We start from the raw sequence: 27,370 nt of genomic DNA, 5'->3' as shown, positions 1-27,370 counted from the left end.
GCAGTGCCTCTTAGTACGGTAATTGCTAATGGACCTGAAATGCAATTTTTGCATGATTTCCTATCATGATCTGTAATAGATGCAGTATCTTCCAATATTGTTCACACCCTGAACAAAGGTGAATGAAATAATTTTCACTGTAAAACATGAAAAAAATACTATGGAAAAAAAAAAGAATCAGGTCAACCAATCGTTTGAAAATATTTTCTTCTTTTCTGTTTTGAAATTTATTTTATTTTATTTATTTATTTTATTCGTGCGATTCTTTCATGACATTCAGTTCATCCCACTTCAGCTTGTGGACTACTCTCTTCAGTCCAAACCACAAATTCCCATCAGGTTGCAGAGTGATTTCGCCACTTTACTTGGTCATTTAACTATTTTTTTGAATTTTTAGGATCATTTACACAAATATTTGACGGAGGCTAACCCTCACTTTCCTGACTGAAGGAACAAGATTGTTGAGATCATTGTTCATGTTTAAGCTGACCTAATTTAGTCATAGTGTTGTCATTATGGACTCTTATGGAGTAATAGATGCAAAACAACTGAACTGAATAAAAGAATATTGTCCTTTTTTTTTTAACTGTTCCTGTGCATGGCTATTAAGCCATAAGCCCTGTAATAAACCATAACAGGTGGTTCTGTTTTTGATGTGGGGGAAAATACCCATGTAAAGCCCTTTAGAGATGGATTTATTTTATTAATGGCTTTCTAATATTAGTAATATGTTAGTGGAAATTAACACCATATACAATGTGTACTTAAAATTACTACAATCACCATATAATCCTTTTTGTTTTGAAGTACTGTATAGCCGTTTTCACATATGCACTATGGACTGCAACTGCATAATCAGGTTTGCATTATGTCCAAAGTTACCCTTTCACACATGCAACACACAGCAGCAGATAGTCCGAGTCAGACGCTTTCACACATACTCGAAATACTCCGTTTGGTTTAGGCGGGGGGTGGCGCCTGGGTAGAGCGTGCAGGAGGCAGGACATGCAAAGTGTATTCTGTGAAAATCGCAGTGTTTTGTTTACATCACATCGGAAAAAACGGACGAGGCTACTGGTGTCTTCATGTAAAAGGCCCTTCTTCTTCACTGTGGGATGTTTGTATTCTTCCCGTTTCGTGCCAGTCGCAAGTTAGAAACGGCATCTACACGCCCACTTGTTTGCTGTGCATACTCCGGAGTATAATCCGCTCTATTCACACATGGACCCAAAGGAAGGGAAAATGGAGTTTGCAGTGCATGTATAAAAGGGGCTTATGTTTCCCGATGGAATTTGTGAAAAACTTTGTTATAACCAATCCTGTGTGAGTTTAGAGGTAGTGATGTGTATCCGGCCAATTAGAATTTGGGACGCATTAATCTAGAATCTATTACCCCCTGCTAGTGAGAGAATAGTCGAGAAGGAGTTTGGGCTACAAAGTTCAGAGTCAAGGAGCTGCGAGTTTAAGGGGATAAATTTCGTATTGGAGGTTCAGTTTCGTATTTGGAGACGCAATATGACTAATATGCTGGCCCAAGTGTTAGTTAGTTATGTAGTGATATGCTCCAGAGAGGGTTGTCTTTTTCTCTGAGGTCTTCTAAGTGTGCTAGCAAGCAGATCACCTTCATGTTTTGTTTCTTCATTCGTGAAGTACCGAGTGCTGCAGCATAGTTGTAAATGCACATAGAATTGTCCTGTTTTGAACTTTTCTTTATTTCAGTAAGACACCAGATTGAGTGAAAATGAACTCAGACGATGCACGTTTGGAAGAACAGGCTCGTCGTCGTCTGGGCTGCCTGCCACTACAGGAACCAGCCTCCACCCTCTTCCTCCTGCTCGTACTTTGTCTTACAGACTCTTCTTTCATTTGTAATATGGGCCTCTCAGGCCTCTCAGAGAACCCAAAGGGCAGCTTTTCCTTTGCTATTCAGAACATTACGGATTATTGTCACACTGGCAATATGTAACACTAATGATGATGACTCCTGTATGCTATGTTCGTTCTCTCAGTGTGTTTTTCTGTGCAGGCTGGATCTGACAATGTGTTGTCACTCTGTAAGCCTATGCTTGAGCTCGACTGCCAGAAAAAAAATGCTACAAATAAAGAAAAATGAAACTGTAAATAGGAGAACTGGAACATGATACAAAAGTTTCCATTGACCATCCTTTGATCAATATATCTCTGCTATCTGTAACTTTTCTTCTTTTAATTTTTAGGAAAGAGAGAGAGCCAATAAAAAAAATAGATACATCAAAAAAGAATAATTTCATGTGTCTTTTCTTATTGGTGGAAAAATTGACTCGTGATGGCCTCTCTGATGGGTGATCCAATGTCACTGGCTCCACAATATCTGGTGGCATAGGCAGCTGACATGGTTTCTTTTCTAATAGTGGCGATGTTATGGAAAAAATGAATCATGCACCGACCCAGAACACCTGGCCTCCAGACTGGTCACCATTAAGTGGTGATCACACGTCATCTGACAAAGGCCATTTTAATATACCACCTAATGTGTCTTTAACTGTCTTGTATATAAGTAGAAGTTTTAAGGATAAAATCATGTGGGCCAGGCTACATGTCAGATCAAATACGATATGATGAACTACCTGAACACTAATGTTGTGAAATGACTTCCTATTCACATAATCTCCCAGGGGCTCTCTAATGGGGATGTGTGTACAGTCAGTCAAACCAATCACCCTCAGGACTCCTATGGAAAAAAATGTGTTGTGTACATAGGCCTTGCCTATGCATATTTAAGTATTTATATATTGCGAATGACCTGTGATTGCATAAAACGCCTCTGATCTCTAGAATGCGTAAATGGCCAGGGAACACAACAAATGCATCCAGCAGTTTAGCGAGAGCAAGTACCACCTTGCACAATGCATGGCCTACAGTATTCTCATTGGGTAGAGGAGTTTGATGGTCTCTAAACACCCTCGCCTCTTGCAATCCGTGCACCAATGTTGACTGGGTAACATCAGGTTAACCACAAATATAACCTGCTTGGAGCAATTTAGAGATGCAGCATAAACTGCCATGACAGCATACCTCAAGTAAAACTCATCCACCTTTCATAGTACAGGTTAATCAGGAAGTTACACCTTATGTCACAAAGTTTTTCCTGGAGTTACCTGGATAAGCCAGTTACCTTGCTTCGTAGTACAGCCCTGTGGAATTTAGTTTTGATTTATTTATGGTTAGGTAAAGAAGTGTAATTCTGCAGTCATTTGGTATTTTCTTGTTGTTTTGGCCGCCTCCCCTACTGTTTCCCTTTGCAATTATCCTGATAGTCAGAGCCACATGCAAAGACCTAAATTCTGTGTGGATGTTGTGTGATTTTCTCTGTAGCAAAGAAAACCATCAGATTTTCATGTGCAGTAAATTCAAAAGCTTTACACTACTCACCTGACCTTGACTCACAGTCACGCAGATACAGTGAGAAACAGAGCAAGAGCAAAACCCTCAGCAACATCTGAATTAAAACAAACACATCAACAAAATAAAAAAAATCATATTAATTAAAGCATATTAATCATTTTAATATGTTGTACATCATTTACTCTAATTATACAATTATACTCCAATTTTACAGCAAATAGGGCTAAAATAGAATAACTATAAAATAATATTTTTACATTGTGTGACCAAAAGTTTGGATCACACCATGTAAAAATATCTCATTTAATTGGTTTAGATTAGCATTCATTACCTTTACTGTCCAGTGTGATGAAGCAACTAATGTGTCTTCAAAGCGATGCCTGGCTTGTTTTGAGGCTTCGAGGAAATAAACTAAATTTATGTTGTTTTGCCACGCCCTGTTCCTCTCCTTTCCCCGATATTGGTCAGTCTCGTTCTTCTGTCTACCCGAGAACCCAAATCAACTATATAAGTAGAGGTCTGATAGTTAGTCTGATTGAGCTTACATCAAAATGCAGTTAACGTCTGTGGGAAGACAAAGGAATTTGAGTTTTGGAAGTTTGGCTGGAAAGGTTTAGAGACGCCAGCAGGCATATGGTTTTTCAGCTGATTTATGGATTGATGGCTTTATTAATTGTTTTAATGAAATTAATTTTAAACCAATAATTTACCATTACTCATACCAAAACACATGTACATTATAACAGCAATAAATATAATTTTGGAATGTATTGAAACCCCTGAGGCGTCTAAATGAAGTGACCTGTTGGAAGGCACTACAGTACCTATTTCCTTTGTACCTGATCCTTGTGTTTTTCTGTCATCCACTTCTCATCCAATAAAACCCCACCTTCACATGCATCCAGCCTCCTCTGAACTTCGTGATGGCTGCACTCCCACCTTGGTTATTCATGTAAAAAAAACCACAAAAAAACATAACTTTTACAGGCAGCTGGTCTCATTTGAGACCAAAGATGAGCTTTCGTGAGACCGATGGCTAAGACCAAGACATGAGGATTAAGTCAGGGGGTGCCGTCCTGTTTCGATTTGACTGTTGTGGCCTGTAAAGCCCTTTGAGACTGTAAACAGCGATATTGGGCTCTAAATAAACTTGAACTTGAACTTGACAAAACATCTTTATACTGGACAGGAGTCCGAGACCAAACACCAGTCCTGTTGCCAGGCCTCTAACCAAAAGTTTATTAAACTCAAGACAAGGATGTAAGGGAATACCAGAAATGGCAAAACAAAGCCACAGGGCTCCTCTGTTAGGAGGTTTACTACTTGCTCTGAGATTTCAAAAAACACGCTGTCTGGAATACCCACCAGGTCATCAGACAGAATTCACAGTGACTTTCAAAACTTTCAGCACTGAGGGGAACCAGCAACATAATATTCATCAGGTGAGAGTAAGACCTGGCAAATGAAACAAAGAAAATGCCGATGATATTTATCCTAACAGAAAATGTCTGTTAAGATAAATACAGGTGAAATGTCTTTATGAACCTACAACCAAGTCCAGTTGACTTAACCCTTCTTGGATGAACAAATTTGGCATTCTTATTGAACCTGGACCTGTATCTGCACTGAAATGTAAAATATTTTTCCTTTTATACAAGGGCATGCCATATGATAAAGAGCAAACATTCCAATGTTGTTTGATATTGTTATTTGACTGAAACTGGAAAACTTTATCACGTGAACCAGTTACTGCTTTTAATCTAACAGTAGATCAACACACAGAACACACAGAAGGAAGAGCAGGAATGAAACAGATAAATAATTTCAACTTTTGAGATCAAATAGAAACCAAATATTCTAATAAAAACATTCACCCGAGAGATGTTAGTTCAAAGCTGTTTATTGGCGCAGCAAAAAGAATGGTGTACAGCACCCTGCATCCCGAATCTCAGGTCAACACAGTAAACAGGGTTTTAGTGTCTATGGCAGGTTTATGTACGACAGTCCCCACAACAAACACAGTGTGAAGGTGGTTATCTTTAGCACAATCCATGCAGTTAATCTCTACTCAGTTCACCACCATAGAGTAAACACTACATAATTACTTAAAAAAACACAAAGGCTTACAGCGTACTTAATCAGATGTTTCAGATACACTGATGATTAGGTTTTGAGTTACTGGCACTTTATTAACGTGTCTATTAGGGAACCCCAAAACAAAGCGTCACCAAACTTTTAATCAGTGATTTTGGTTATATTTTCAGTGGGACTGTCTATATTAACCCAGTGACAAAAACAAAATTTTACCGATACCTGCTCTATATTTGAGCCAGGCTTAACCACTGAAGTAATTTTCTGATTAAGTTTAAATAGAAGAAGCACTTGGGGTGATTAAGTCATGTGATGGGGTTGTATTCGTTCACAATGAAAGGCACCTTGTGTGCCCACTAATCATTTCTTTCTTTTAACTGCTTCATTGCCAGGTCGTGAAGTTTCCATAGATGTTCCCCCTAATCATGCACCACCAGAGTAACTGATCCTGCATCACTGAGACATATTCCTGTTTCATATCTTACCGGATATTTTTGGAAAACCAGAGGAAATTATTTACGGAGATTCTTGTCCAGGTGACGTATTACTACACACTATGCAAACTTAATAAACTGGATGTGCTTAAGACCATGTCTGTGGGATTCACCTTTATGGACTCGGTCCACTTTGCACTGTTGCATAAAATTTGGATGAAATGTTTTTGGGACTCCTTACTAAACAAGTAAATCTCAGTACATCCATCAAAAAAAAAGCTATCAAATTTAGCTACAGGCTGGATACATATGTGATTAACCAGGATTTTATTGGACACAAGACAGACCAGGTCACAGGAACAGAGAACAGATACAAGGCAAACTCACAGGATGACAGAACCATGAGGTTTGGACTAGACAAGGAAGCATACAGGACTCTCAGTAGGGTACCACTCAGAATTAAACTTTGTCACTAAGGAACATCAGGGTGAGAAAAATCAAATCAAACTAAGAAAAGGGAGTTGTATTTATACACAGACTCAAAGCAGACATAATGAACAGCACAGAGGTGAAACTAGGCTTAACTGAACATAAAGGGGTGCAACCAATGAGTGAATTATTAACTGACTGAACCAACAGAAACCAGGCACCAGCTAAAACAACAAAAACTTCACTGTAAATGGCCAACAGAGGGAGTGAGTGGGAGCCTGTTACAAATGCATTGTTGGAACGCACAAAACACTACCTGACCAAAAAGATTTCAGTATGCCAAACATAAACAGCAAAACACATTGTTAAATTATGTCAGTGCCTTTCCACAAAAACAAAGACATCCTTTGGCATCATAATACAGTGAAATACTAGAAGAGCTGTCAGTCATTTGTGGATCCCCAAGCCCAGCCTCTGTCCCAAAACCTGTCCCCGGGTAAACCCTCTTAACAAGCTCATAGACTGTGCTCATGAATATCTGTGTTAGCCTGGATTTTTGTTAGCTAGCATTTACTGGCTTTTGTCTGTTAAAAACATCTCCTAAATGTTTTTAAAAAGTGTGTTACAGGCAAAAAAATGTTTCTTGTCTTGTTTAAAAAACACAGACAAAAGACCATTCCCCTCAGTCATTGAAGATTAAAAAAAAAGCAACAATTTACATACTGCAGCATAGAGGGGAAATATACTGTCTATGTACAGAGACTGAAACCTGTGCAATGTTGTGTGAAAGTGTCTCTGTTTTTGGCCACATGCTGGCGCCAGTGAGTTGAATACACGTGCTCTGATGACTGGACTGCTGGACAGTGTTCAGGCAGATATCCACTGACAACTGACGTATTTACCGGGTTATGAGCCCAGTGAATACAGATGACTGGTACATTTATCCACTAAATGAAATGTTAGTCGTGAGTATGCTGAAATGCAAATGAAAGCCCATTGTGTCATTGTACGTGTGTGTATTTGAGAGAGTGCATTTCGCCTTGAACAGGCTGAAGAGATTTCCTCCAGAGAGAGTGAGGAGGCTTGTCTCCGTGTAGTACTGTAGGAGATGGTCCAGTTCTCCAGCCAAACACTGTTAGGAAAACAAAGCACAGACACATCCTGCCCTATGACATAATGGTGCTGAGGATTCTGTGAAATACGAGTAGGAACCAGACGATCGTGCTCCAGCAGCGCAGACGTTCAACTGCTGAGAGTCCACGGTGCATTTTAGTTTCAAACGCTGGACCGGCCAGTTCGTACGTCACTCCATACTACGACACCTCATATGTCGCCTGAGAGGAGCAGACATTGAGCGTTAAACTCACCTGTGTAGTGGATACAGGATAAAACTTTATTGCTCTGTGTGAATTTCTCAGGGTGGTATCACACCAAAAAGATCTTGGCTCTTGTATGCCCCCTTCCAGTGCTCACAGTTTACACATTTCATTTTTTTTGTTTGTTTGTTTCAGTCTTCTGATCACATTTACCCTGAGATTCTGAAAAGCAACACATTTGTCTCATTATTGGGTTTGCTGCAGGTTCCGTCAAGCTTCAGTCTCCTGGGTACATTCTCTGCTTTGCCTCTTCCTGCCGTTTGACATTTTACCTGGAACTCCCTCAGCTGTCAGTTAAAACAAAGGCAACTGAGGCATGCCACTTAAGAAAAGCACTGCTGCCTGTATTTACGCTGTATGATTACAAAACCCCAAACAATGAGGAACTGTGACTTAAAAATAATCAAAATAAACCACGGGACACCACAACTATTTGTCTCAAAACAGGAAACAGCAAAACAGCACATCTCTGATTAGATGACATTTGTACGTGTGTTCTCAAATGTCGAAAAATCATGCGACTCCTTAAGATGTGTTTTATCCTTATCACATGGGCGTGAATGGCTAAACTAACAACATCTGTGTTATATGTTATATATTTTTATTGATTTAGTAAATGCATATTTGCTTTAATGTGTTATTGTACTTGTCTAACAGGTCCACAAAGAAAAGAACAACATCAAACAGGAGTGCACACTGAATGAAACTTCAAATGACAAAGAGCTTTGTCTTAGCAAAACTGGGACATTGTCACACTCGCTCTCTCACAGCTCAACTGCGTCTCCCCCCATGGACTCTGTATCAAAATTCACAACATTCAAATTTCCTTTTGCATTTTACAATGATTTGCTGATATTGTTGCAAAATAAATCATCGACCAATCCATAATACACGATCCATACACGTGTGTTCGTAGCAAAGATAGATAAAAGATATGCAGAGCAGGGGTCCCCCAGGAGCAGGATTGAGAAACACTACACTAGACAAACCATTACATGCACTTTTCAGAAACAAAGCTTCATGGGTGATTCAATTTATAAAAATATTTTTTTCAAAATATATGAAAATATAACTTGTTTATATGAACAATTCCACTCAGCACTTTGCAGACCAAACTCTCACTGGTTAAGAATGGCTTTCAGAACAAGTAACTTGTCTGTGAAGTTAGATTAGTCTATGAAATTAAATGCAGTCTTTAAGTTCCATTATATCTAAACACTGAGGTGGTCTGGAAACTCTTCAGCTCCTCCTAAAGCTCCTTTGAGATGCAAGAGGTGACTGGGTAGCTGCAGTGGGTCTTTTCGTCTGTCCTTTGACGCAGTCACTGTCATGGAAACTACACATGACTCATTCTACTGCAGTATCTGAGAGAGCCTCAGAAATCTAGAATGCACTCTCAGTTTGTAACCCTACGGAAATCAATCCAGCATAAGAAGTAGCTTTACTAAAAGCATGCTTTAGCAACTTGCGCAATTAAGTAATCAGATAACATTTGGTCCTCTATTTCTCCAAACCAGACTCACAAATTATTAAAAGTTCATGCAGTTCAGCCACTAATTCATTATTTTCATCAATCCATTGTCCTCTCTTGCTGAATTTGAGTCTCTCAGTAAACACATTAACTGAACAAATGAAGAGGGAAAAAAGGTGACCGGAACAGAACAGACTCTGGGCACGGCAGCAGTGACTGAGTAGGTGAGACTGCCAAAGTTCTGTGTGTCTTTGTCCCAAACACACTGCACAGTTCTAAAAGACCAAAGGGGAGTAATATGGAAGAAGACACCAGCAATGGGTACATGATCAAGGCGAAGTCTAACCATCTCCCCCTAAAGTTGTGGATGCTACTGATTTTTCAGTCATTCCCCATCCAGTAAAGACAAAACTTGCTTTTTTTGAATGGATGAGAGTCGAATGAGTTTTGTTCCAGCCTCTCTACAACCCTTTGTGTAAATTAACGGGCAGTGTAACTCCCTCTGCAATCACCATGCAGTCGACGCTGGATTGGCTTCATCTTCGTTTAGTGATGACTGCAGATAGGGTGTTCAGATAGGAGTTCATCAAGGTGCAGCGTTATTTACTAATAGGAACAACTGCAGGCCATCACCACGGGGGGAAGACAACTCTAATGTGACTAACTAAACACAGTGCACAACACAAGTTTCATTCATTGTGGTGAAAGCACCCAAGTTACCAGTCCTGAAACAATCGATTCTTAAACTTCACACATTTGGCTCCATTGCCCCAGTGATAACCTTCATTGTGCTGCATTTTGTCATCTCGGAGAATGTCTGGTGCAAACAGAAAAACAGAGGGCTGATATGGAAGAAATAGAGACGGCCACTGCTTTTTTAATGAAAGGTCCCAGAGAGCATGTTCAGAAAGACCCGGAAGAGAAGTGACCCCAGTGAGCAGATATTACGGTGTGCCGTGACGAAGAATCGGAGTTGTCTGGGCTTATAGGTGCTGGCAGAGTGGAGATGCTCACAAAAATCTTAGTGGAGAGAGAGAGCACATTCAGGTGGGCTGTTCATAGGCCAGTTTCAGTGTTCAGTATGATGGAAAATCCATGGATGCATTTTGGTTTATATGAAGACATGCTTCTCTCCAAACAGTTACATGCACTCCGGGAAGCGGAAAAGCTTGACATTGTGAATGACGAGACTAAAGCCCAAGAGGAAACAGAAGTTTCACAAAGCTCCAAAAGAACTGTCTGCCATGCCCTGGTTCCTCTCAGTCTCCTCTCTGTCCCTTTTCCGTTAGTTCATCTCATTGACTCCCTCTATTGTCAAGTCTGGGTTCTGCTTCCCTGTTTCTCTTGTTTCCCCCCTCTCTTTTCATCAGTTTTGGTTCAGCCCTGTTTAGTCTTTTAGTTCATCATTGTTAACACCAGTTTTCAGTTAGTTTGGTTTAAATGCTCCTTAGTTTGCCCTGTTATTTTGTTCTGGCATAGTTTGGTATATCCCCCATGTCATGTTGATTTCTCTGTCTTCCTGAATTCTGGAACTTGCATTCTGTAAGTCTTAAGGTCTTTATTATATTCTGATGTAAATAAATGAACACTGATCTGCATTTGCATCCGGTCTCCATCAACAAACGAGATACTGTCGGATACAAGGATTTTATCGAGAGGGATTACCTTGGCAAGGTGATAAACCTGAGCTCCTGGAAAACTACAGCATTAACAAGAAATATCTGAAGGTTCAAAGAAACCATTTAGGACAAATGGAACCGTCTAAAAGATGTACAAAGAAAAGACTGAGGACTATTTAAAGCAGGGCATGTGTGAAGAGCCACCTTAAGAAAAGCTACGTGCCTCATCATGCTGTCTGTAGAGAAGACAAAGCACTTCAAAAGCTCAGAACAACACTTGATGCCCTGTCACATGTGGAAGGCATATGTCTGCTGCATCCAAAGCCTGATGACTGTGCCAAGTCTCAAATCAGATCCTCTACTGACTCTATTCGGATTCCACAATGTGCTCCACATGGTCATTTCAGAAAAATGTCTAAGGGAGAGGGACAGAGTTTCTTTGAGATTCCTTTGATTTAGATGCTGTATGACAGACAAAAGAGGACAAGCTCTGCATTTTGCAAATGATCAGGGTGATGTTTGGAGGGTCACTTATTTCAGCCTATTTCTACTGGCCACTACAGTCAAAAATCACCTAGAACAGGATTCACCAGAGGCTGTCCAGGCATTAAGAACATCACTTTATGCTGATGACTTTCTAATAAGCTCCAGTGGTGTTGAGGAAGCCTATAGCCTGACGACCAGTGCTAAAGAGATCCTGAATCTGTGCAAATGGATGATAAATTTGCCTGAACTGAGAGCAGAATGGAGGGTTTATTTTTTTACTTTTATTGATGATATGAGTGCTTTGCAGTTTGGCAGTTGTTTGCGATAATAATTGACCTCTTTGGCTGTCCTGCTCCTTTCACAGTAATGATAAAATGCTGTGGGCTCCCACAGATCCCTCGATGGTGATTGATAAAATGCCTTCTTCAAACAGTGAGGGAGGGAGGACTCAGCTGAGTTGCCTCCAGACCTGATAACTGAATGTCAACGGTGCTTAGAACTTCCACTGTTGCACCACATCGAATGGAATCAGATGAGCATGTGGACAGACTGTGAAAATCTTGCAGTGGATTTGTGGCTGTGCTCAGTACTGAGAACAGTTTGTGGTGAGCAAAGTCACAAACATTCAACCATTCACTAACCCAGAGTCAAGGCTGTAAAGTGATTGGAGAGACAACACAGCTGAATGTCCTACAAAGGACACATTGTGGCTAAGCTACAGTAAAGTCTAGTGTGATGGGATGGATCAATACTTCTGACAACATGAGCTTCATGAGAATCTCAACTGAATCTCCATTGTTTGAAGTCAGTGACGTTGTTCCACACCTACTTTACTTAAAAACAAATGGATCACCAAACAAAACATTGTTAACTTGTTTGTTATGACCAGAAAAGTGCATTTGGAACCAGCCCCATTTTGGTATCAGCTTTATTTTGAAAAATTTATTTCCAGGAGAGGACTGTGTCAGTCACCTACTTAGATAACGCAAACCATTTAAGAAGGCCAGTCAAGATCCTTGAAAACATTTAAGAATTATTTGCTTTTAGCATCATTTTCAGGTAATGGGAGAGCCTGGAGATTCACTGTGGAGTGAGTAGCATGGTGGGGTGGCTTTTGGGAACAATTTGTCTGACTGGTGAAGACCTGTCTGAGAAAGATGCTTGAGAGGGCTTTACCAAACGTAGAGGAGCTATGTGCCATTGTTTCACTGAGGCGGCAATTATACTAAATTCTTGGCCTCTTATCTTTGCTGCCTTCTCATTTCCTAATCAGAAAACAGTTCACTTTACCTCCAAAGGCATGCATCATGTCAGACAAATCCCTGGGAAAACTGAGCCTAACTCAGTTGGGCACATGTCTTCCCCAGCAGGACTCCAACCTGAACATGGCACTAGATACACTCCACACATACCAACCCACACTATTATTGCAGTATATAACTTCAGCCTCAACATGAAATAAAGTGTGACACTAAGAATATCAATTCATGTTACAACTTTTGAACTGATATGTTTTTCCAACTGATACACATTTCCTCAGTTTTACCCCTACATTAAAAGTACACGTGTGTTGTCCTTTAACATATTGTGATGTTCACTGGTTAAAGTGAGTTAACCAGGAGCACAAACAGGTTTGAGTCAAAGAATTGCTCTTTTTGTTAGCACAGCCTTTAACCTTAAGAGTACATGTGCAGCCCTGTAAAGTCAGGGTTGACATATAGAATACACATAATGGGGAAAGCACTGGAGGTAACCCTTCAGGCAGAGAGGCACAATGTGGGCAATAAACACCTTTCACAGCACACAACACATATGGTAAGTCTACACATCACAGTTCACTAAATAAACCACTTTATCCAGAGCAGGGGTACAACATTAATAACACAGTCACAGCTGACAGTGAAGTCTGACATGAATGCACTTCCAGGAGTAGTACAAGCCAGGAGTGGAAGGAAGAGAGAGAGAGAGAGAGAGAGAGAGAGAGAGAGAGAAAGCACCGGGTAGCCACCAAGGCTACAGTGTTAAACATGAGGTATAGGAGCTTTTTTCAATAGACATATCATGTAAAGGCATTCTTTATGTACTCTGTATGTTACAGTACTGCACTGGTGGAGGAGGCCACTTCCCAGAGCAATCCCCATTACAGTGTGGGGATTTCACTGGTTTTGACTGGGATGCCCAAGTAACTCAGTAAAAATTTAACTGAACAGCTATAACTTGTGTTAGAGTAATATTTGACCAGGAGTATTTAAACTTTGACTCAAGTAATGGGGTTGTGTACGTTGTCCACCTCTGTGTGTGTATATATATATATATATATATATATATATATATATATATATATATATATATATATATATATATATATATAAAATCACACACACGTGTGTGTGTGTGTGTATATATATATACACACGCGATGCAGAAAAAGTAGTTCATGCCTTCGTAACCTCTTGGTTAGATTATTGTAATGCCTTACTGTCTGGATGTTCCAGTAGGTGCATAAACAAGCTCCAGTTAGTCCAAAACTCAGCAACAATCTGTATGTCTGTCTATCTGTCTCTCTCTCTCTCTCTCACCCTCTCTCTCTGTCGAGCTATACACGCTGCTCCTGAGATACCAGTGATCCTGACCCCTTCTGCTCTCTGGACCTGATCCATGCTGATGCCCTACTTCTGGTTGGAGTTCTAGTTCTCTGCACCAGGAAACCACTCACTGCTGCTGAGGATAGCCCTATATGGACACCCCAAGAATACACTTCGAGCCTTTCATGACTTAAATTATGCCATCTCTAATTGCAAAACATCAGATTTATATACAAAAAGAAGGACTTTTTCACACTGTGAATGTCTATTTTATGCGATGGCCAGAGGAGGATGGCTCCCCCTGTTGAGTCTTGGTTCCTCCCTAAGGTTTCTTCCTCCTGTTCACTTCATTAGGGAGTTTTCCTTGCCACTGTTGCCTTGGTCTTGCTCACTGGGGTTTAGGCACTGATCACTGTAAAGCTGCTTTGAGACAATTTTGATAGTAAAAAGTGCATACTAAAAGTATCATTGTAAGTGTAAGTCCCTTGCTTGGTAGTATAACTGGCTGTTATAAGGGGCACATACCTTGGGAGCTCAAACACAAAGTATACTCTGCCAACTGGTCAGATCAAAGGATCTTTGCAGGAACACCAAACACCACCAGTCAACGCAGAGACAAAGAGGCAGGATCAAAAAGGGCGAGCACATACTACCAGGTGTTTTATATAGCCCAGCTCTAATTAGGGAATTGGCTGGGGGAGCAAACAAGCCTAGGACTGCATTCACTACCTCTAAACGTGGATACTGCTTTGGCACTAGGGAAGTGTTCCCCACCACATGGAGCTCCTAGAACTGTACATATTAATTCTTTTATACTTTAAGCAATCACTGTACGCGCTTTATACTGTATACTGTAAATAAGTGTGTAGACCATTGAATTTGTTTACCATGGACTCATTCTACTCTGTGAATGTCTATTCTATGTGCTGGCCAGAGGAGGATGGGCTCCCCCTGTTGAGTGTTGTTTCCTCCCAAGGTTTCTTCCTCCTATTCACTGCATTAGGGAGTTGTTCCTTGCCACTGTCGCCTTTGTCTTGCTCACTGGGGGTTTAGGCACGGATCACTGTGAAGGTGCTTTGAGAGAATTTTGATAGTAAAAAGCGCTCTATGAATAAACTTGAAAGTTGAAAGACCCATTCTCTAGGCAGTTTGGTGGTTGCTTGGAGGCTCCAGCCTGAAATCCACAGAAACACCACTGTTTTCCTCACATTTGTTTGTTTATTTGTTTGTTTTTTGCTGCTGTTTTTGTTTTTGTTTTTTGTTTTTCATGGAGAAGCTGTGAAAACAATGAAAATTTGCTGACCTACAGAATTTAAATGAGCTTTGTGAAACAATGGACAGAACATGAAATGAGAACAGAGAACTTCGTTAGTCTTGCAGTATGGCTGACTTCCTATGTCCTCTGTATTGGGAACAAAATTGCTCTTTGTCACTGATGTATGTGACTCAGGGTAGTGTATCTTCCATCTCTATGAATCATAGTTATGGTTTAGTCCTTAATCTTCAGTGACAATGAAGTCCTAAGAACAGTCTGAAGAACTAAGACTTCTCAAACTGATACCTGTGTTAGAGGTTTAACGTGAATCCTTTGGTTGATGAAGTCAATAAGGTTCAGTGGTGCATTGTACTAGCAGAGAATGAATCAGAGGTTGCTTTAATGTATTTATGAATGATAATAAATAAATAGTTACAGATGTTTGTGATGAAATGTAAACAAAAGCATACAAATTTGATTCTTCGAGTAGATCAGATGAGGTTATTGATTTTATCATATTAACAAAAAAACATAGTCTAAAATGCCATAATAATTTTTAAATTTATAATGAGAAGAAAGAGTTGTTGAATTGAATGCCCTGATCTCTTCTCATGTTCTTACTTGTGTAGCACAATTTCACATGTATTTTGTAGCATTATGTATGGGAAAACAGCAATACAAAACAGTAGAACACTGATACCCTTAATGTCAAAGCAATAACAAAAGGTTAAGAGTAAAATTTGACAACTCATATAAGCTGTTCAATTCAGTAATGGTTCCCAATAGTTAATCAAACAATTATACCAATATATTTATATCCATAACTTCATTTTCAGTGTGTCTGAGATGGTGTGGGACTTTTAAATACTACAGTGACAATAGAAAAAACACTCAAGTGTTTTCTCATTTTTTTAAGATGAACTTCTCTATGACTTTGCACAGAAGCTCTGTGATTACAGTCATATATAGGTTGTCTCTTTCTGCTGTCTCCCTTGCTTCCCTCTCTTGTTTCTCCCTCAGCTGTGTTCTTGCATCTTCCAAAGCCCTTTCTCTGTACATGGCCATAAGTTCCTCTGCATCTCTGCGTATCTGTGCTTCATTCTCTCTCAAAATGCGCTGCCTCTCCTCTTCAATCATCTTCTCGGCCATGATGAGCATCTCGTTGGTGTAAATTCCCCCTCCGTTCTTCATGACCATCTTATCAATCTTCTCCAGCAGCTGACTGACCTGACAGGGATCCTTCACCTCGTTTGTTGAAGACATGGAAATGCTTGTTGCATCACTATTTGGCAAGATCAAGTTACTGCTGCACTTTTTATCTGTCTATTCTGTTAAATCTCAGACCTTGCGAGTTGCTTAGCTTACTTTATGTTCTCCTTTCATCAGTGAGCATGTTAAACTCTCAGCTTCATCTCATTTTTATGACCATTTATGTATTAGTTACTAACATTTATAACTGGAGAAGGGAGCCTCATTGTAAAGTGTAAAACATATCACCCCTTACTAATGAGTTACTAACATTTATAACTGGAGAAGAGAGCCTGATTGTAAAATGTGAAACACATCACCATTTACTAATGAGTTGCTGGGTTTTCTCTAGAGTGATGACACTACTGCTTATTTCGCAACAGCACAAACCAGAAAGTAATATACTTAACATGCTGACACGGTAGGAGGGAACTACATCATTCATGCCGACAATTACATTTATGGTACATTACACTATCACAAGAATTAACAACACAACACAAAGACTACATGATGAACAATACACATACACTTCTACTAGACACGACGGCAAACATAAACTGACCAATAACAAACTGGGGCTAAACAACAGTCCAAGGCAGGCTGGGAGGCTCCGCCCATCTACTCCAACACCCATCACAATATACCACTTTAATATGATAGCATATGTCATATCAACTCCCGTGATAATAATGAGGACGGCTGCTGATAGCATGCTGAAACCTCAAGGTAAACAATATTGCCAAAGCCTTATAGAGTATGAGTCTGGTAATTTGATATGAAAATTTAATATGCAATAATTTGATATGCCATGTCAAACTTTTTGACTATCAAGATATGCTAATGGCGGTTAAATGCTAGTAGCTTATTAACAAATATCTGATGGGGCTGACAGGTATAAACGCTGGCTGATGGAGAAGACAAAGCTAAGTAACCAATGAGATCAGAGGCTTAACAGTACAGATAAATGTGGGATCACTATTTGGCAAGCAACAGGTGACTGTTGCACTTTTTATCTAATGTATTATAACAGCTTATTAATGATTTATAAAGTGTTCACAACCTAATTAATAATCTAATTACAAATCATTCACAAACCCTTCATAAGGGTAGTTTTATTGTAAAGTGGTTCCGAAAGATTAAGTAGTTTCCCTAAACAGGTATGCAAATGACTACTAAATATTAGAATGACACAGTTGGTCTTCAGTTCTTGTAGCAGTCAGTGGGGTCTCTCTACTTTCTCAAACAGCTCATGGACCTGACTTCTGTTTTCTGTGGCATTGTTATTGAATAAATGATACCTATTCCCACATTTCTGAAGCAGCCTCTGTATGTTGTCATCATCTTTGACAAACTGCTCAGTGATTTTGTTCTTTAGTTTGTCCTCATAGGTAAAAAGCACTATGGTGTACAGATTGACACTTGGACAAAGCATGTCCTGTAGCATAGACATCACTCTCTTGTCTTGTTCAGTGAAGCGGCCGAGCTGAATGACCAGGAGGAAGGCGTGAGGCCCTGGATCACACAAAGACACAGCTGTCTCAAGCTCCTGTCCTAACTGTTCCTCAGATAGTTCACTGTTGGACAGACCAGGAGTGTCCACCACAGACACTCCTCTCCCACACACTTCTCCTTCTCTTTTCTCACTCCTCAGAGTCAAGGATACAGGGCTGATATCTGACTCAAATCCCTCTAGGCCCAGTATCTCTTTTCTCACAGGATATTTGGCTCTCCAAGTACCACCACTATTGGTGCATTCCATTTGAACTCGGAAGACGGAACTTCCGATTTCCCAGTCGGAAAATTTCAACAGGAACGCCCTCTGAAGTTTGATTTCCAACTTGGAAAGTCAGAAGAACCTCACCAACCCCGACATGAAAGTCCAAGATGGCTGACCCCAGTATAGAAGTAGTGAAAGCTATAGTAGTTTACTGTTTATTGGCACCTCTGTGACTCATTAAGTCAGTCGGACACACAGTACAACTGTGGATATGTTGCTATGGCATTTCTATGCGCTTAATGTGTTGTTATCAACTGGTATTGCTAACAATAGCTAACAACAGATAACCTGGCTAAAACGGTTTTCCCATTTGTTGTTCGGGAATGCGGTCAACTCGGGTGTTACATCATTCCCAGCTCCGAGTTGCAACTTCCGAGGCAAATGGAATGCAGGAGGCAAATTTATTCTTAATAAGAATATTATTTATTGTCGACTGTTGTCAGCCACAGCTACGCAGCCCCTCACACACACACACACACGTGCGCACACACACACAGATTCATTGCTAAGAACATCACCACATACCACGCACTGCAGCCTGGACTATCCTGCTCCAGCTGAATCCAAATTTGATGTAACTCGGGTCACATTTCTGTTTTGTGCTGTTTGCTGCCAGCAGGTGCTGTGGAGACTTCACTGGTGCTGCTGAAGTAGCCACCAGCACTTGCGGTCAGTTCACTGTCCTTCACTTCAGTTTGTACAGGACTGCTCGAAATATTCTCCTCCTGATCCACACTTCTCTTCCTAATAGTTCCTGTTTGGAGCCACGATTGCAGTGTTTTTGAACCATTCATCATTTTAGAAACCTCTGCTTACTATCATGGTTTAACTTGTAACAGTTAATAGGCTACTTGTAACAGTTAATTAGCTTGTAGCTTTTAAATAGGCTGATATCAAAACAAAAATATTACAGGAAAGGTAAAATGTCATTTCAATGATCTCATGGTTAAATTTTTTGATTCATAGTAGTATTTTGGTTGTATTATATGTTTTTAAATTAATTTTATTTCATTTTTTAAAAAATATTTCGGAGATTCCTTTGTGTGCCACTAGAGGGAGCAACACTGCTCTAGGATCAGGATGGTGTTCCCTGCTGAACTCCTTCCCACCCTCTGCAGTACAACCAAAACCAGTCTCAGGTGATCCTTGGACCCTAAAAGGAAATGGCACTTAGTAGCTTATTTGTTCAAATCTCATATTGACAACCATTTACAATTCCAATAATAATTCATATCTGAGCTAGTAAATGAAACACAGACAAAGGATGAAACTTTTGAAACTGTTTAACAAAGCTGGTCAGAATATGATATGAAGCATGACTGTGTAACAGAGTATAATTTATAATGATAAAGACCATGATGAATACCAGTTAAAGACAGGATATACTGAAAGGAAACAGTGTTTTGAATACAATCGGTTCTAAGCAGACTTTCTGTATTTCTCTTTATGCGATGAGCAGCGTTCCACTGGGTCAGTGGTGAAGCAGGTATAATGCTAAAGAGGTGTTCTCACTGGTGAATGGCTTCAGGGCAAAAGCAGCAGCAGCCACCGCTGCAACACCAACAGGCCCAGTGCCAGTGTTTCTCAGGAACCTGTTCTGTCTCTCAGCCATCTGCCTTGCCTCTTCCTCTGGGATTTTTTTTTCTAATAAGAGTCTCTGTTTTTCCTCCTCTATTGCTCTCTCAGCCGCTCTCAGCAATTCATTGGTGTAGAGCTTTCCACCATTTCCACTAATTAACTTATAAATCTGATTGTCACGCCGTTGGTGTGGTGCAGGACCCAAGTGCAAGACACGAAGATGGAGGTGACAAAAGGAGGACTTTACTAACAAAACTGAAGATCAAAATACAGGTGTAAATAGGAACAGAACCGATAACAAAAAGGTGCAGCCTGACAGTGTGCAAAAAAACACAAACAACGATAAACAAAGGACAGGTGAAACACAAGGGCTTAAATACAAGAGGAAAACTAAACAGGGCAAAACAGGATTGGTCCAAATTAACAAGGTTAATAAATGAGACAAACAGGATCAGGTGAGGGGCGGAGACAGACACAGAACAGGAGCACAAAGACATGTCAAACTAAAAGTCCAAAATGAAATGCAGGCTGTGACACTGATCAAACGGATGTGTGACTTGTGCTGAATCTTCATCGTCGTGAAGACATGATATCGCCTGTTGCAAGCCTCTGTGAACTTCAGAAGATCTGGGCTGATCCTAACAAACTCATGAATGCTTTTCTTTCTCTTCTTCAGCCATTTTCCATGAGTAAACAGCACCATTGTGAACTCTGAGGATCCTTCACCAAATATTTCCTGAATTATCTTCACTGTGTTCTTCCCCTCCTCTATGAATCTTCCCACCTGAACCATCACTAAAACACATGAGGGCCTGGTGCACACAGATAGACAGTTTAATGTTCTCTGTAATTTCTTCATTTGTGAAATTTGTGTTGTAGATGCCTAGGGCCTCGTTTATAAAATGTTCTTGCATGTAGATTTTATCTTAGAATGTGCGTATGCTCAAATCGATGCCAAAGTTCAAATTTATAAAAACGGTCTTGGATGTGGAGAAGTATTTAGCTCCGCATCAGGTTCCAACTTGGCGTATGCACTTCCCTCGTGGCAGTGTTGGAATACTGCAGGTATTCAGAAATCTAAGAGCACCAACATGCCGTCTGCTGCCTAATTGTTTTCTCATTATTATTATTATTATTATTATTATTATTATTATTATTATTATTATTATTATTATTACTATTATTATTATTATTATTATTATTATTATTATTATTAGTGGTAGTAATAGTAGTATGTGTCATGAAATCATACAGGAATAATTCTGTCCACTAAAGCATGGAATGAATGAAAACTATTATAGGCAAGATTATGGGCTTATTATTATGGGCTGTTATGATGCTGCATGCATTTTGTAAGTAACCAAATGAATGTAACAAACAGCTCTGTCTACACGTGTTCAACCAGCATTTGCTTTAGTGGACAGAATTATTCCTGAGGCCTGGTGTGTCAATAACAGCAACCCTTCTGTCATTAAACTCTGGCTTTATCACAATCTGAAGTCACAGAGGAGCTTGACAGCTCCGACTTAAAACGTTGATTTCTGAGGATGGCGTTTCCTGTTGCACTCTTTCCTACTCCAGTCTTTCCAACCAGTACAATCCTCAGCTCTTCTTCTCTCTGCACTGTTGGATAATAGGGACATTTACCTTACTAATAATTTCCTTCACTTTAATGGTCCTGTTCATTTTAAATGGCATGGATCTTCCAATGCATTTTCCACCACAGGTGTTGGTAATACATGTTTTTATCTTTGTTTACCTCTTGTCAACAATTGTGACCACATGCTCTGCCAACCAGTTATAAAATAAACAAATAATTTGTAGTTGCTGACACCTAGTGCAATTTAGAAAGTTTTATTTTAAGGCACCAAGAATGTGGTATTTATTTGTTGACCTAAGAGTTGGGAAACATGTATATCCTAATGTGCATACTAAGGAGAAACGTTTTTTTAATGGTGACACTCATATCATATTTAATGGTGTTTTGTTTCTAAATTAAAGTTTTTGTTTGTTGTTGTTAGTTTTTTGTTTGTTTGTTTGTTTTGTTTTGTTTTGAAGAAGTATGTACACTTGAGGAATGAATGATTTTTTATTATTTTTTTTTAATTCTAAGGACTTTATGGACTTCCTCTCATTGCATGGTACACTGCTTTTGAGCATAACCAGCAACGTAACAACTTCATTGATAGTGACATTACTGTATTGGAACTGTCTTTTTTAGGAACACATTGTCCAATGCATTTGCCCCCATAGATGTTGATGCTCGACTGACAATAATCATGTAGCTGCTGGCAGGTAATGGAATTCAGAGGATGTTATTGTTAGGATGTTATTGTATGGCTCCACATTCACATTCACCGTCTGAAGAACTATATCTGTTTTTCCAGCCTTCTGGTTCCCTTTGTGAGGTTGAATCACTGTGGATGCCTGTGTGAACTTGGCATGGTGGACCCAAATGCAGAGTAGACCAGACCCTTGAGTGGAGTAACAAAGAGGACTTTACTAAATGACTTAGTGAAGGAAATAACCAAGGACAAAGGACTGGCATTAAGACCTCCACAGAGGGACTAACTCAGGACTGACCAACTAGGGACGACAAAGACAGGACTTAACCCTCTATGGGACTTATTAAGGATATTAATTGAAAAAATTGAAAAAAAGACCTTTCATTTTAAGTGTATTTAAGCATAAAATAAATTTCCCTTGCTCACTTTACCAAAATTACCTTTGACCTCTTTTGGGGGGGTGCTGTCATTTATAAATGACTACATCCCAACAGAGTATATATTTTTTCATGATTTCCCAGTATAAAAAGCAATTCATTAGTGAACAATGGCATATTTACTCATGAACATATTTTATTAAGAAATCACTTCATTCATTTTATTTCAGGATCTTTCGGACAAAACAAAGATGATAAGGACAGAAGTCTGTGAATTCTCATTCTCTCTTGTAAGAGTAATTTTTTTTTAGAAATCTTCATATAAAATGACTAAGAGTGTCAGAAAACAGTTTGGGCTGTCTAGTAATATTTTTTTGGTGAATGATTTTTACATATTTTATTGTTGAAGATATGGACATACCATAGTGTACTCATGCATGTGACTCAACATGTGCTCTTGTCTTCTTCACTTCCTTGTAGCAACAAATGTTATAAACATATTAAATAAGTTCAAGTTCAAGTTTATTTAGAGCCCAATATCACTGTTTACAGTCTCAAAGGGCTTTACAGGCCACAACAGTCAAATCAAAATATGACGGCACCCCCTGACTTAATCCTCATGGCGGGCAAGAAAAAACTCCCCAAAAACCCAAGAGGGAAATGGGAAAATGGGAGAAATCTTGAGGAGGACCACAGAGAGAGGAGACCCCTCCTTGGCCAGACAGGTGTGCAATAGGTGCCGACCACGTGGGCAGTTACAATTGAAAGTAAATTGGGGCATGAACAAAGGGGATGGCGATGTAGACAGGAGGCTGACGGGGGATGGAAGATGATAACACCAGGATGGATCAGTCCACAGGGCGGGAGGAGTCAGGATCACTGGTGTCTCAGGAGTAGCATGTGTGGCTCGACAGAGAGAGAAAGAGAGAAAGAGAGAGAGAGAGAGAGAGAGAGGGAGAGGGAGAGAGAGAGAGAGAGAGAGAGAGAGAGAGAGAGAGAGAGAGAGACACACATTGTCAGATGTTCATTTCCACATAATGGTAAAGGTAAATATACATCGTGTGTCCCGAGTGCAGGCAGGGACTCCAGCAAGACTAACTAGTACAGCATAGCTAAAAGGGAGAGCTAGAAGGTAATATGGACATGATGGCACTCTGGGACACAAGGCGGCCACCCACTCCACAGTCAACAAACCTGAGTGAACATGTTAGAGTGGGGGGGCGACAGCATCCAAACATCCCAGTTCACCAAACAATCTATGCCCGAGAACCCTCCAGATCTGCTCCTTTGCCTAGTAAAGAGCTATTAGCAAAAGGCTTGGCTAAACAGATAAGTTTTCAGCCTTGACTTAAACATAGAGACTGTGTCTGAGTCTCGAACATTAATTGGGAGGCTATTCCATAACTGTGGGGCTCTGTAAGAGAAGGCTCTGCCCCCTGCTGTAGCCATCAGGTACCAACAAATAGCAACAAAGGTACCAACAAATAGCCTGCACCTTTTGATCTAAGTAGGCGTGGTGGATCATAAAAGACCAGGAGTTCACGCAGGTACTGTGGCGCAAGACCATTTAATGCTCTATATGTTAATAGTAAGATTTTATAATCAATACAAAATTTGACGGGGAGCCTGTGCAGTGTGGATAAGATAGGGGTGATGTGATCATATTTTTTGGTTCTAGTAAGAACTCTGGCCGCTGCATTCTGAACTAACTGTAGCTTATTTATACATCTATTAGAACATCCAGACAGTAAGGCATTACAGTAGTCTAACCTAGAGGTAATGAAAGCATGAACCAATTTTTCAGCATCTTGAAATGACAATGCATTTCTTATCTTGTTAATATTTCTAAGATGAAAGAAGGCTATCCTGGTAATATTATCTACATGAGATTCAAATGAAAGACTGGGGTCAATTATTACACCAAGATATTTTACTGCCGCACCTGATGAAAGAGAAAGGCCATTCAGAGTAACTATGTGATCGGAAAGCTTACTCCTAGCTGCATGTGATCCTAGTACAAGTACTTCTGTTTTTTCAGAGTTGAGTGAAAGAAAGTTCGTAAGCATCCAGTGCCTAATATCCTTTAGACATTCCTCAATTTTGTTAAGTTGGTGTCTCTCGTCTGACTTCGCTGAGACATACAGCTGTGTGTCATCAGCATAGCAGTGGAAGCTAATACCGTGTTTACGAATAACATTACCTAGAGGTAGCATATATAAAGAGAAAAGCAGTGCGCCTAAAACAGAACCTTGTGGGACTCTAAACTTTACCTCAGTATGTGCAGAGGACTCACCATTTACATCAACAAACTGATAACGATCAGTCAGGTAGGACCTAAGCCATAAGAGGGCCGTTCCCTTAACTCCAACAACATTTTCTAGTCTATCAAGGAGAATGGTATGATCGATGGTGTCAAAGGCTGCACTGAGGTCAAGCAGCACAAGCAAGGAGACACAACCCTGATCAGAGGCCAGTAAGAGGTCATTTGCAACTTTAACCAGTGCTGTCTCTGTGCTGTGATGAGGCCTAAATCCTGACTGATACAGTTAATGGATGTTATTCTTATGTAAGTATGAGCATAACTGCTGTGCTACAGCCCTTTCTAGGATCTTGGAGATAAAGGGGAGGTTAGATATTGGCCTGTAGTTGGACAATGAACAGGGGTCAAGGTCAGGTTTTTTAATTAGGGGTTTGATAACTGCTAGTTTAAAACATTTAGGTACATAGCCAGTACTAAGGGAGGAATTGATTATTTTTAGAAGCGGTTCGATGACTACTGGCAGTATCTGCTTAAAGAAACGTGTAGGTAAGGGATCTAGTACACAAGTTGGTGATTTTGATGAAGAAATTAGTGAGGTCAATTCGGTCGCCTGAAGGGGATAAAACATTCTAATCGCTGATCTGATATAGTTATATTGTTATCTACAGTGTTAGTGATCAAATTATCTGGTTTAAAATTTATAGCCTGGATTGTTTGCCTGATATTTTCAATTTTGCTGTTGAAAAAGTTCATAAATGCGTCGCCACTGAACATTGATGGTGTGCCTGTTTCCGAGGTGCTCTTATTCCCAGTTAGTTTTGATACGATATTAAATAAAAATCTAGGATTATTTTTGTTGTCTTCTATTAGGGTGGAGAGATACATTGATCTAGCGGCACTAAGAGCTTTTCTATAGCTCAGGAGGCTCTCCTTCCATGCTAACTGGAATACTACCAATTTAGTTTGGCGCCATTTACGTTCTAATTTTCGAGTGGTAAGTTTTAAGGCGTGTGTGTGCTCATTATACCAGGGAGCTAGTTTTTTCTCTCTGATTATTTTCCTTTTAAGTGGGGCCACATTATCTAAGGTGTTGTGGAATGTTAACTCTAAAGATTCAGTTGCCTGATCAAGTTCTGTGGGGTGTGACATTGTTCCAGTCAAAGTTGATAACTCTGGGAGATTATTGATAAAGTTCTGCGTAGTACCTGGCGTAAACGTACGTTTATTATGATAGCGTGGCGAGCTGCATATATTATTACTAAGAAACATTTTGAATGAGATAAGATAATGATCTGAGATAGCTTCAGATTGTGGAAATGTGACTATACTTCCTACATTTAATCCGAGTGTTAGTATAAGATCGAGGGTGTGGCCACCATTATGAGTGGGCCCTATGACCGTCTGATTAATCCCTACTGAATCTAGAATGGACACGAACGCTGTTCTCAGAGGGTCCTGTGGGTTATCAAAATGAATGTTAAAGTCTCCGACAATTAGAGCTTTGTCTAAAGAAATAACAAGGTTTGAGATAAAATCTGCAAATTCACAGAGGAATTCAGAGTACGGCCCAGGCGGTCTATAGATAATAATTAGTGTGATAGACTGGGTATTTTTTGTGGCTACATATGTTATGTTTGTATAAAGAACTTCAAACGCATTGAATTTATGTAGAGGTTTTTGTATGATGCCTAGGTTATCATTATAAATAACTGCAACGCCTCCTCCTCTGCTAGTTACACGAGGCTGGTGTATATAACTGTATCCGGGAGGACTAGCTTCATTTAATGCGACGTACTCATTTGGTTTGATCCACGTTTCTGTTAAACACAGTTCATTAAACTCCTGATCAGTAATAATTTCATTGACAATGAGCGCTTTAGGCGTAAGAGATCTAATATTTAATAACCTTTGATTTTATTGGTTAGAGGGGATGTCATTTGACACATTTTTGGGATAATGTCATTCGTTAAGAGTCTGAGGTTTTGTTTTTTGTTTTTTTAGCAGTTTTCCTCAGTGTTATTCATAAATGACGAAGTCCCATTGAGGGTTAAAAACCAAAATAAACAAGAAACATGTGCAACCATTACTAACAAACACAGGCGAAACCGTAGATGAGGCACAAAATACGAGGAGTTGTGCACATTGTGTTGTTGCGTGGGCTGTGCTGCCCTCTAACAAAGACCAGAGGGAGCAGAACTCAGACTCCTCACACTTTCCTGTAATATAATGAGTCCTGTCAGATTAAATAATGAAAACAGTTTTCACTGTGGCACCAAAGCAATTTATTAGAGTTTTATATTAGTCCATGTCCCTTTGTAAAAAAAAAAAAAAAATGGAATAAAGCTCTGTATGTTAGGGCTGGTTCTGAATCATGAATGACTTGTTTTATATGAATCATGAGAGAATTTGTCATGTCTTGACTTGCATACATATTTCTTTCACTGAGAGAAAAGTGCCAGTAAAAATGACCTAATGACACACAAACACTGCTTAAATTAAATATTCATGTACATTCTCAGTCCTATTCATGATTCAGCATGTACATTTTTTTGTCTTTAAATTTCTCCAGATTACAGTTTAACTCCAAATCAACTAACAGTCATCAATACTACCTTTTATTTTGAAACATAACAAGGCCTCTGTGTTAGACTGCAGAATGGCCAATTAACGCCCAATCCTTGAGGACAGGGTGAGCCTGAGATGATTATGACG

At 39.7% G+C, this 27,370-nt stretch overlaps 1 protein-coding gene across 1 annotated transcript; it reads right to left on the bottom strand.

Annotated features, from left to right (window-relative positions):
• Positions 1-16,033: 16,033 nt before the first annotated feature.
• LOC115823859 (GTPase IMAP family member 5-like) lies at positions 16,034-21,520 on the bottom strand. Its single transcript, XM_030787882.1, is given in 8 exon segments — positions 16,034-16,412; positions 17,680-18,218; positions 20,272-20,534; positions 20,537-20,563; positions 20,566-20,619; positions 21,176-21,216; positions 21,218-21,359; positions 21,496-21,520. Coding segments are annotated over 8 exon segments (1,470 nt in total).
• Between the last annotated feature and the right edge of the window lie 5,850 nt (positions 21,521-27,370).

The sequence above is a fragment of the Chanos chanos genome, chromosome 11, assembly GCF_902362185.1.
Source record: "Chanos chanos chromosome 11, fChaCha1.1, whole genome shotgun sequence".
Classification (NCBI taxonomy): Eukaryota; Metazoa; Chordata; class Actinopteri; order Gonorynchiformes; family Chanidae; genus Chanos; species Chanos chanos.
The sequence above is the reverse complement of the archived record's forward strand: the minus strand, read 5'-3'. Positions and strand labels throughout refer to the sequence as shown.